The sequence below is a fragment of the Schistocerca piceifrons genome, chromosome 1, assembly GCF_021461385.2.
Source record: "Schistocerca piceifrons isolate TAMUIC-IGC-003096 chromosome 1, iqSchPice1.1, whole genome shotgun sequence".
NCBI lineage: Eukaryota > Metazoa > Arthropoda > Insecta > Orthoptera > Acrididae > Schistocerca > Schistocerca piceifrons.
In genome coordinates this window covers 324,171,189-324,183,240 of record NC_060138.1, presented here as the reverse complement: position 1 = coordinate 324,183,240, position 12,052 = coordinate 324,171,189, and the positions used below count along the sequence as shown (strand labels likewise).

General features: G+C 43.8%; 1 protein-coding gene and 1 pseudogene across 1 annotated transcript; one reads left to right on the top strand and one right to left on the bottom strand.

Moving 5' to 3' along the window:
• The first annotated feature begins 586 nt into the window (after nt 1–586).
• On the top strand, nt 587–8,117 carry LOC124793520. Its single transcript, XM_047258027.1, has 2 exons — nt 587–659; nt 6,403–8,117. The coding sequence occupies exons 1-2, from the start codon at nt 593–595 to the stop codon at nt 7,542–7,544; spliced, it is 1,209 nt and encodes a 402-aa protein (XP_047113983.1). The 5' UTR covers nt 587–592; the 3' UTR covers nt 7,545–8,117.
• Nucleotides 5,823–5,940, bottom strand: LOC124722031 (annotated as a pseudogene).
• Nucleotides 8,118–12,052: the final 3,935 nt, after the last annotated feature.

The window sequence follows — 12,052 nt, the reverse complement described above, 5'->3', positions numbered from 1 at the left end:
GTATGAAATAAATCCCATTTACTTCTACACAAATCATCTCCAATTCGTATAGTTTTTCGTGTCAACGCTTAATTAATTGCCTGGAGATACTGAGTGCGCAAATTGTGAATTTTTTTACGTGTCTCCTCTTCTCTAATTTCAAACTCCACAGAATATTTTACAGTGCGCCCTGTTCTTAATTCTGTTTTTGAAAACCACGTATTGTGTGTGTCACACAACACAGGAACACACTCGACTCTTTAAATTAACTGCTGCGTTTTTTTTAGTGGTCAACAAGTACTTCAACACCGACATTTCGTACTGTCCACGCACAACTTCTGTGAGTGTCTCAAAAACTTGCAGCAACTGGCAAGTTCGGCGAGTACTTCCAGAAAGGTACAAGGAACTAGGAAACGTTTTCTCTAGGTTGCGAAAGCAGCTTCTACAACATTACGAAATTAAAGGGAGTCAGCTTCCGTGGGTGCTTCCATGTCCTGTCGACTTCCAGAAGTGGTTTCTTCAAGCCACTTGCGGAAATTTACCTGATAGTGGGCACGCGCCGCAATATAAGCGCGTGGCGACGGGCGGCCTCTTCAGTCCGAAGAACTCCACGATGGCCGCTCTGCTGCTGCTGGCTCTTCTCGCCATGGCTGGCCACGCCTCCCCGCAGCCCCACGCAGGTACAGTGCTGACCCCAACACGTACCACACCTCGTCCCTCACGGTGAAATTCTTCATTTTCCATTATAGTCCGTGTCTATTTGCCTTACGTCCAAACTGGGAACCGAAGCTCAATGTAAACTTACTTTTGAAACACCAGTTTTGCTTACTCTTCCATTTTTTCTCTTGTCCATCTATTCCTCATTTACATCTACATTTGTGGCTTTACTCCACAAGCTACCTTATTGTGTACGGAGGTTGTACTTTGTGTACCATTAACTCTTCCAGCTTTCCCGTTGTAGCCGCAAATATTACGCGGGAAGAACGATTGTTACCAAGCTTCCGTCTGAGTTTGGATGCCTCTAACTATATATTCAAGCCATTTTCGCGTGATATAGATAGCAAGTAGTAGTACGTAGGTTGATTCTTCCAAGAAACTACTCTCATGGAATCCAAACAGCAATCCATACTGTGCTTGGCAAAGCCTTTGTTGTAGCTACAGCCGCTGGAGTTGAACACCTCCGCGACTCTTTGGCGATTAACGAACTTGTCACGAAAGGCCCTGCTCTTCTGTGGGTATTCTCTATTTTCACCATCCGTACTGTACGTGTGCGAGTCCCAAACTACCGAGCAATATTGAGGTGTCAGTCGAGAAAGGATTTCGTTATATTATCTCCTTCCTGTCCGCCGCTTGTGGTCTCGCGGTAGCGTTCTCGCTTCCGAGCACGAGGTCCCGGGTTCGATTCCTGGCGTGGTCAAGGGTTTTTCACCTGCCTCGAGATGATTGAGTGTTGTTGTGTCGTCTTCGATTCATCCCCATTTCGGTCGGAGGTAGGCAATGGAAAACCACCTCCACTAGAACCTTGCCTAGCAAGACGCTGCGGGTCTCCCGCATCGTTCCCATACGCTCTGTGAAGGAGTATGAGACTCCACCATCTCCTTCCTGGCGGGACCACGGTTCCTCAGATGTAGCCCAATGAGTCAGTTTGGAACCTGGCACACCTACGGCTAGTTTCATGTGGTCGTTACATTTTAAACCGCTTCGTAAGCACATTTCTAGACATTTTGGATGTTACTGCTTCCAGCGCGTGTTTAGCAGTCTTGTAACCATATAATAACGCGCAATACTTTACATTTGTGTATGTTGAGGGTCAACTGCCGCTCCCTGTGCCAAGTAACGATCTTATGCAGGTCTTCTTGCATTTCGCTACAACGTTCTAGCCAAGTCTTCTTTGTATACAACGGCATTATCCGACATATGTCTTGGAGCTTTCGACGTTTTCCAATAGGCTATTTGCACATGTTATTGCGCATTATGCGAAATACAAAAATAATGAACTGTTTCTATGACATCACTATTGATTTACACAATTTCCTTTTCAATGTGACATTAGCTTTTATCACTGTACTTTTTCTACATAAAATTACAAATCTGAAGGCCGATTTAACTCGGCGTGGATACGACTCACTTATTTAGGGGGAAAAAGGGGAGTGGGGACTGGGGGGGGGGGGTGGAAGGGGAATGAATCATCTCACCATCGTTCACGGTCGTTCGTCGTGTGGCGACATCGGCAGCAGACGCTGAGCCGTTACGGCGTGTCGCCTCGTAGCGGTGACGTCTACATCTACATCCATACTCCGCAAGCCACCTGGCGGTGAGTGGCGGAGGGTACCTTGAGTACCTCTATCGGTTCTCCCTTCTATTGCAGTCTCGTATTGTTCGTGGAAAGAAGGATTGTCGGTATGCTTCTGTGTGGGCTCTAATCTCTTTGATTTTATTCTCATGGTCTCTTCGCGAGATATACGTAGGAGGGAGCAATATACTGCTTGACTCTTCGGTGAAGGTATGTTCTCGAAACTTTAACAAAAGCCCGTACCGAGCTACTGAGCGTCTCTCCTGCAGAGTCTTCCACTGGAGTTTATCTATCATCTCGGTAACGCTTTCGCGATTACTAAATGATCCAGTAACGAAGCGCGCTGCTCTCCGTTGGATCTTCTCTATCTCTTCTATCAACCCTATCTGGTACGGATCCCACACTGCTGAGCAGTATTCAAGCACTGGGCGAACATGCATACTGTAACCTACTTCCTTCTCTCTTCCTTCGCAGCTCTCATTAGCGAGCCTCCTATGGCCAGGTACGGTATCCGCGATGTCGGTGTGTGTTGCCGCAGCCGAAACAGAGATATAACGGTGTCGGGAGGCAGATGTAAGCGATGGGTGGAGGGGCCCCACGTCCTCTTGCTTCCACGCTGTCTCCCCAACTGTCCTCTTCGCTTTTCATCACTCTCTAAGCTCACAGACGCGCCGAATTTTTCCTCCTCTTGGCGCTGTCATTGGCGGACTAAATTTGCAAGGCCACCTGATGACTGATCGCCGTTCCATGATTACGCCTCCTGTGCAGGGTGGCAATTTTCTATCTTGTGTGAGCTGATGTGTGATTGATAAACTGGTGTCTTTCTCGCGTTTTTATTGTCGCGCTGCTATCAGCTTTGGTCGCATATTGTTCCAATGTTTCTCTTCGTTCCTTAGTTGCTGTGAAAGCAACCACGCAAAACTTCTTTCTAACTCCTGTCTCTGCCTGAGGCCTAGATAGTCTCATGTTTCGGGTTCGTCTAAGAATTTTCTGGAATTTGTGATTTATAAGCAACCACTCTACCGCACAGGAAACTTTTTTTGTTTAAGCCGGGTGACTTCTTCCGCAGTTCTTTAGTTTCACACGCCTCTCTGTGCGAAATCTTGGTGCTTTGTATCTGCGCTCCATCTCAGTGTTTGAATGGGTCCGTCGGTTATCTCAACGTTTTACAATGTTCGCCACATTCTTCCCTTTCTTAAGCGAGGCTAGGGCATCCGCTGGACTATCCCACGCGAGTTTGCAGAATGCGCCTCTGGCGCTCACTCGATGTGGACCGACATTCCCTTCACGCTGGGCTGCTGGCGCTGTGAATGTGGCCAGTAGCGGAGGTACCACAAGTGATTTAACGTCGCTGCTAACTGCGATTACAAACTAACAGACCACTTTAGTCGTTTGTTCCCCCTACAATAAAATTTCAGAAATATTGAAACACATGAGGCAATACTGACCCTACGACTTATCTTAGAAGCTAGATTAAGGAAAGGCAAACCTACTTTCCTAGAATTTGTAGACTTAGAGAAAGCTTTTGAGAATGTTGACTGGAATACTCTCTTTCAAATTCTGAAGGTGGCAGTGATAAAATACAGGGAGCGAAAGGCTATTTACAATTTGTACAGAAACCAGATGGCTGTTATAAGAGTCGAGGGACATGAAAGGGAAGCTGTGGTTGGGAAGACAGTGAGACAGGGTTGTAGCCTATCCCCGACGTTATTCAATCTGTATATTGAGCAAGCAGTGAAGGAAACAAAAGAAAAATTCGGAGTAGGTATGAAAATCCATGAAGAAGAAATAAAAACTTTGAGGTTCGCCGACGACATTGTAATTCTGTCAGAGACAGCAAAGGACTTGGAAGAGCAGTTGAACGGAATGGATAGTGTCTTGAAAGGAGGATATAAGATGAACATCAACAAAAGCAAAACGAGGATAATGGAATGTTCGAATTAAATCAGGTGATGCTGAGGGAATTAGATTAGGAAATGAGACACTTAAAGTAGTAAAGGAGTTTTGCTATTTGGGGAGCAAAATAACTGATGATGGTCGAAGTAGAGAGGATATAAAATGTAGACTGGCAATGGCAAGGAAAGCGTTTCTGAAAAAGAGAAAATGTTAACATCGAGTATACATTTAAGTGTCAGGAAGTCGTTTCTGAAAGTATTTGTATGGAGCGTAGCCATGAATGGAAGTGAAACACGGACGGTAACTAGTTTGGACAAGAAGAGAATAGAAGCTTTCGAAATGTGGTGCTACAGAAGAATGCTGAAGATTAGATGGGTAGATCACATAACTAATGAGGAGGTATTGAATAGGATTGGGGAGAAGAGAAGTGGCACAACTTGACTAGTAAAAGGGATCGGTTGGTAGGACATGTTTTGAGGCATCGAGGGATCACCAATTTAGTATTGGAGGGAAGCGTGGAGGGTAAAAATCGTAGAGGGAGACCAAGAGATGAATGCACTATGCAGATTCAGAAGGATGTAGGTTGCAGTAGGTATTGGGAGATGAAGAAGCTTGCACAGGATAGAGTAGCATGGAGAGCTGCAGCAAACCAGTCTCAGGATTGAAGACCACAACAACAACAACAACATATTTCCGTTGTTGCAACTTCGATGGGCAGCAGTGTATTACATTCTTTTTGAAATCTTAGTGTATTTCACTCTCGCTTGGGTAGGTTAACCTGTTTTGTGATTTTGGATGAAGCAACAGCAAACTCTTGCTCTGACTTTGATAAAAATTTCAAGTAAATGAATTACTGTCGGTGAGAAAATGTCAGACTTACTGTGCGCAAATTCTTTGACAGCATTCTATATTCTAATCTTTTTGCAGCCTAAAAGTTTTCTGGGTATGGTACCGCATCATAATGTAAACAACTACTGCTGCTGGAGAAAAAGCAACGTTTCGGCCACGATTGCAGTGGCCTTCTTCTGGGAAGACCCAGCCCGGATCTCTCACCTTCGACTTCCATCTCTCTGACTCAATGAAAGATGCACTCCCCAGGAATGATGGGTATGGCTACCGGTAAGAGGATGTAATTCAATAGGTCAAAGTGCCCTGATACAGCAACATGTCGACCAGTAGAGTGGCATTATGAGGGTATACAGGACCTGCCAGTAAGGTGACGTAAAGCCGTCGCACTCAACGATAATATGGGTTGAAAAATAGAATTTTGTAGCCAAAAAGAAAGGAGAATGATATGATGTACTGGAATTCTGAATAAAACCAAGCTGCCTTTAGAAAAAAAAAATGTGTTGCATTACTTATTGATATCCCCTCGTACATTACCTATTATATACTCATGTTCAGATAAAACAGAGCACCTTGAACAGTTAGAGATACTTTACTACTTCTCCTCCCGAAAAGGCCATGAAGTCCGAAAGCTACCGGCCGGCCGCTGTGTCATCCTCAGCCCACAGGCGTCACTGGATGCGGATATGGAGGGCCATGTGGTCAGCACACCGCTCTCCCGGCCGTATGTCAGTTTCCGAGACCGGAGCCGCTACTCCTCAATGAAGTAGCTCCTCAGTTTGCCTCACAAGGCTGAGTTCACCCCGCTTGCCAACAGCGCTCGGAAGACTGGATGGTCACCCATCCAAGTGCTAGGCCAGCCCGACAGCGCTTAAGTTCGGTGATCTGACGGGAACCGGTGTAGCCACTGTGGCAAGGCCGTTGGCGAACAATTACAGATAGGACGTTCATATTCAGAGGACATGTACAGTAGTATGTTCTGCAGAAATGATTAACATTTCAGTCTCTTCGATTTAGCATTTGTCCTGTTGCCTGCTAGGCACAGGATCCACCATGGGCCCTGATAGCTTGTTGCGTGCGTGACGGCATGGACGCGTTTGAGGAGCGAATGGCGTCCTGTTATACAGATATCGAAGCTGCATTCACCTGGTTCCAAAGTTCATCTGAGGTGGTTAGCAAGACCCAGAAGAAGGCCGCTGCAATCGTGGCCGAGACGTTGCTTTCCTCCAGTAGCAGTGGTTTTTTTACATTATGACGCGGTACCATACCCAGAAAACGTTTATGTCGACTGACTCTGGCCGCGGAAACCTACGCAATTATATTTTTGCAGCCTGTTGTGAAACTGAGTTATCAGTTCAGTTATAATGACATTTCTATTCAAATTACAGGCTGTTCGGTGGACGTAAACAAATCCAAGATGCCCTACCCTCAGCCGCTGCTGCTGAAGCCCGGCGGAAGCAAAGACGTGCACGGCTTCGTCACGCCGGACTCCTCGGGGAAAATATTGCTCAGGCAGAACCAGCAGATCATCGTCGCGTGTCCCGACAACGCCCTCGTGGTGACGAAACGGCCGCTGGCGACAGCCACCTGCTTCTCCGGCACCACCTTCACCATCGGCAGTACGGCCTACAACTTCAGTGATCTCCGATGCGTGTCCCAGCCGAAACCATCGGAGAGGAATCCGGCCAAAACGTGCGGCAGCAGAAGTCAGTATCAGGAGATCCAGCTGGGCTTCCAGGTCGGCCCCGACTTCTACACGCTCATCGACGCCTGCTTCGACGTTCGCTCCTACAGCACGGTGTACGACCACTTCACGATGGTCCGCGAAATAGGGGGCAGCCAGGCCGGTTTCCCCCGGCCCGACTGGTTGAATGGCACCTTCTTCCCCAACATTGACATGGATAATCAATACAGAAGGACCACGCAGATCGACACGGTCGGCAAACTGCTGGAGGACCCTAACTTGGGGTCCAGGTACATTTCTCTAACGACCGACTACTTCCTTTCCAAAGGACACCTCACTGCTAAGTCTGATTTCAGCCTTGGCGCGCAGGAATACGTCACATTCTTCTACATGAATGCTGCACCGCAGTGGCAAACATTCAATGGTGGCAACTGGAAAACCATGGAGGACAATGTACATTCCTATGTTGCAAGAAACCTCGTCGAGCTGCAAATCTACACGGGTACGCACGGAATCACAACGCTGCCCAACAAGAGAAATGCCGAGACGGAGTTGTACCTTTATACTAACGGCACAAACTACATTCCAGTGCCGAAGCTCTTTTGGAAGATTCTGTATAGAGAGGATACTAAGGCAGCTGTAGTGTTCCTAGGTGTAAACAACCCGTACATTAAGAACCCTGGCTCTGACTACTTCATCTGCAAAGACGTATGCACCAAGATCAGCTGGTTAACCTGGAAGGCCAATAACCAGAAGATGGGCTACTCGTACTGCTGCGAATATGCAGACTTCAAGAGAGTGGTGGCCGACGCACCCAGCCTCACCGTTAACTCTCTGCTTACCTAAGCCTTTCAACTGGAAGGCACTTCGAATTACATTCAGAAATCACAAGGAAGCCACACCACACGAAATCCGTATTCCGGACTTCTATGGGATCCAACAAAGAATGTAAATACATCTGTAACTCTTTATTTCGGTTAGCTCACAGTCCTTGAATTTTACTGATATCAGAATTTCACTTGAAGCTTCTTTGTGCCTTCTTTGAACGCATATTCCTAAAGTTAAGAGATTATCGCGACTTTTGATTTACACATTCCGATTCTCTCTTGAAACTTATGTCTACCAAATAGAGTAAATGTATCCAGTACAAGTAATTTTGCTATATTTGTGACATATTTATTTTAGAGAAAGTTTGGTTATTGGATTGCAACATGGGAATACTAGCAATTATGTTTATATGGTATACGGAGCACAGTTAATTTCTCACTTTTTTCCGACTTTACTACTTAGGTGCATGATTATAGAACAAGGTTACAGTGGAGGAAACATGATGAATGTACATGACAACAAAATCCGATGTAACGTATTTCCTAACTTAAACATAATTTGTATGTATGAATTTCTGAAAAATAAAAGAAAATTTGGATGTAAAAACAATACTTTGTGCTCAAAACTACAGTGTGAATGAAGACACATGCATATTTTAAATTTTATCTTTATGTTATTAAGTTATGGAAGTATTCTCATTCCATATCAGTCATTCAGACTAAGCGTTTCTTCTGCATGTATAACTTTTTGTATAACGAACCGGTAAGACAAAATTCAGCGACATTTGAAACTGTATCATCAATATACTCCGTCTCTTAGGGAAAGCGGTTGCAAGAAGTGATATTAAACGAGAATGTGGTGTACACGGAACAAGCAACAAAAGGTGTAATTTTATGTTTGGAATTACGAAAAGTACAAGACTTCTTCAGTAGGAGAGTTGTCGTAGTATTGTGTAGTGTTGTTCCGCTTCGAATCTCTGCTATTTTTGTGTATTTTACTCTTATGAAGCCAAATCGCATGTAAGTGTTACTACTGGACATAATACTGAAAGTCAACAGCGAATACATACTCTGTAGCGTCCGAATTTTGTCAATGGGCCATCGACCAATTCTTACTTAGGCGTCACAATCTTCGCTAGTTCACTAATACTTTCTTTCATACAGTCATGTCTATGATACCAAGCATCGACTTAGTGTACTAAATAGTGTGTGTGTGTGTGTGTGTGTGTCTGTGTGTTTGTGTGCGCGCGCGCGTGCATGTGTGTAATAGTACTGCAACAGCACATCTTAAGCGAATCTTTCACTGTATTTCGCACTAACATTTGCACAGACATTTGAAGACGTGTCAGATATTCGTTAATATATTGTTCAGGAACATTTCAAGAGTTACTATAATACAACAGCTGACGTAGTCCTTGCATTATCCAGCTATCTTTTGTTAAAAGCTATGCCTCGTTACTGTCGCTGTTCACATCTTTTGTCTGTACTTTTTTCGTAATTTCGGTGCACCATGCTCTGCATCAGTTAATGTATAATCTTGTTTCTTGGTTTTCTTCTGCCTTTATTTCCAAGTCTCTCTACATCGAAAACGTTTCAGAGTTGCAATTATACCTTAGAATGTGCTCGAAAAGGAATAATTTACTTTCACCGGTGACTCTGAGGTTATTTTTCTGTGTGCTTTTCCCTTTTAATACTATTAAATTTATTTTCCTTTCCATCCATCTGCTTTGAGCACCCTCTTTCAGAAGCACATTTTTTTTGGCTTCTAGACGTCACCTGTTGAGAGTTTCCAGCTTTCGAAGTCATACAGTACCCTATGTTTTTAAAAATTCTCTCCGTAGGTAAAATCTTCAATTTCGAGCCCTATGCTGCGATATTCTTCAAGGACCTATGATGTTCACGTTTAGCGTGACACTGTCTACAACCAGTGGCCCTTTCAGTTACAAAAGGGGACGCTTCCTGTGCTCGCTCTAAAGAAGTAGGATTACTAGATGAAATTTTTTGGGCTACTATTAGAGGGCCATCACCAATAGACAGGTAGCGAAACACGCAGCGCAAGTGAGGGGGAATGTTTATCAAAATACCGCATACATGACTTCCTCTCGTTTGTTTGTATTTCTCACGCACCATTACCGCTTATTTACTTCCTTGCTGGTGGGAAACAACGAAGCTGGAATCCTACTGAAATCATCTCTATTAACACTTGACTACAAAATCATAAATTTTAAGGCTGCAGAAAGGTATAAAACAGGTATTTTGTACTTAATTTGACATGTAGAACATTTGAGAACTAATAATTGTAATTAACTAACGCATAAAGTATAAATTATGAATCCGTGTGAATAAAACTGAAGTAGTAAACTGTACGGTAGTTTAGCAGTAATGTAACATTTCACTCCCTTGATTTTCTAGGTTTAAAATTACTTTCGTTCTTAGATGGCTCAACTGCATATCTACATCCCTGAAGGCGGAAGCCACGAACCTGGAAGTCTGTATCATCTTTATTGAAATTGTATTCGCTCTCAGAAGGTCTACCGGTTCTCGGACTTTCTATCTATAAATGTTGCGGTTGCGTTCCTTGGTCAGGATACGTATGTTGTAGAAAAATCTGCATCTTGGCTGCAATTCTCGTAATGTTCCGCTAGCGCGGATTTCACGCTTCGTGTTTACAGCACGTGGCGTTCGTGTTGTTCGATGCATACCGCACAATAACCCTGGGTTCGGCGTAGGGCGGTGGTGGGGTGGGTGGACTGCTGTGGCCTGTTGTGGGGCTACGGCGGGACGAAGCCTCTCCGTCGTTTCTAGGTTCCCGGTTTCAATACACACAATACACAATACACAAGTATGGCGATCAGGAACATCCTTGCCGCTCCCCCTCTTCTGATTTTTCTGTGCTTATGCTTCCATAAGTTTCTATAGTTTTTGTTTGGTACAAGTATAAGTTTAATAGCACTCTCCATTCCTTCGAATCTCAGCATATATCGTTCTTACTTTAGAAGAGTCATTTCCACTGAATATTATCATATGTTTTATCGAGATCAAGACTTCTGTTCTATTCTATTTCACATTCTACTTCATCTCTTACGTAATCATAATTTACAATCTTCCACGTTGACTGCAAGCAGAAGCCTTTCGGGCACAGTATTTCTATTGTTTGTAGATCAAAAGACTTCATATGTCGTAGAGTGTCAAAACATTTCTGTCCCTTGGCATTGCTCAGACACCGCATTTTCATAGCTAGTCGATATTTGCTATGCACTGATCTACCGGTACCAAAATCAGCCAATTTCTTCTGTCAAAGTAAACACTCTAATTTGAAATACATGAATCATTTATACTAATTTAAGAATGTAGATCCAAAGATGCAATATTGACGGGTGCATGTAGCATTCAGTATTATGTTGCTGGTAATGTTGAGAGAAGATGAAGCCTGATGTTGCTACATTATACTTTGCTTTCGTAAAGCGCTAAGGAGTTCCTTCGAACGTATCTCCATGTTTATTTTTGGAATCAATAGTCTTCTGTATGGTTGATGACATCCGCCATGAATTTCTCCCTTAATCTCAGAGCAGCACTTACAGCCTGAGTCGACAAGTATTTGTTGGATATATTCCAGCCACTACCTCAACCTACAGTTCTTACCCTCTAAAGCTCCCTCTAGTGCCATGAAAATTATTCCCTGATGTCGCCATCATCGTGTTCCTTATTGTTGTCAGTATTTTCCATGTGTTGCTCTTTTTCTGTGGAAAACCTCCTCCCTCTTACGATACAACCATGTTATATTATAGCCACAGACTGTTTCATAAGTGCTCGCACTTATGGCTCTACAAAATGGTTTAAAATTTGGCTTGCAAATTGAAATAAATTCCGACAGTCAGGAACGTAACACAACACCTTTTCTTCACTCCGCCCAAATATTCCTTATCAGAAGGCTATGAGCCATCCATTTCCAAAGCTCGAGTCACTACACTTCCGTCACAAAAAGGATAATAAATATAGTTTGTGTATTCTGTACCAACTGTGCTTTATTTCACCCTTCATCGCTGTAGCTGTTGCGACATTCTTCATTTTAATTAACATTTGACATTGAATATAGTTTTTCATGAATGTTACTTCAATTTCATTACGTTGGTCAGGATTTAGAATGACCATCATGACGGCAAAAACTTCAAGAGAATTCAAAGAATATCTCTTACCAATTCCCAAATTCAGGATGTACATTATTTCCTGAATTAATATGATTTGTGGAGAAAAAATCGTTTAGTGAAATCGGCGCAGAAGGCACTTCATTTAAAATATGTTAAATGTTCGTGACAGTTCAATGCAGCGTTTCCGAATGATACAAGGTAACCGTAAGATATACACTCCTGGAAATGGAAAAAAGAACACATTGACACCGGTGTGTCAGACCCACCATACTTGCTCGGGACACTGCGAGAGGGCTGTACAAGCAATGATCACACGCACGGCACAGCGGACACACCAGGAACCGCGGTGTTGGCCGTCGAATGGCGCTAGCTGCGCAGC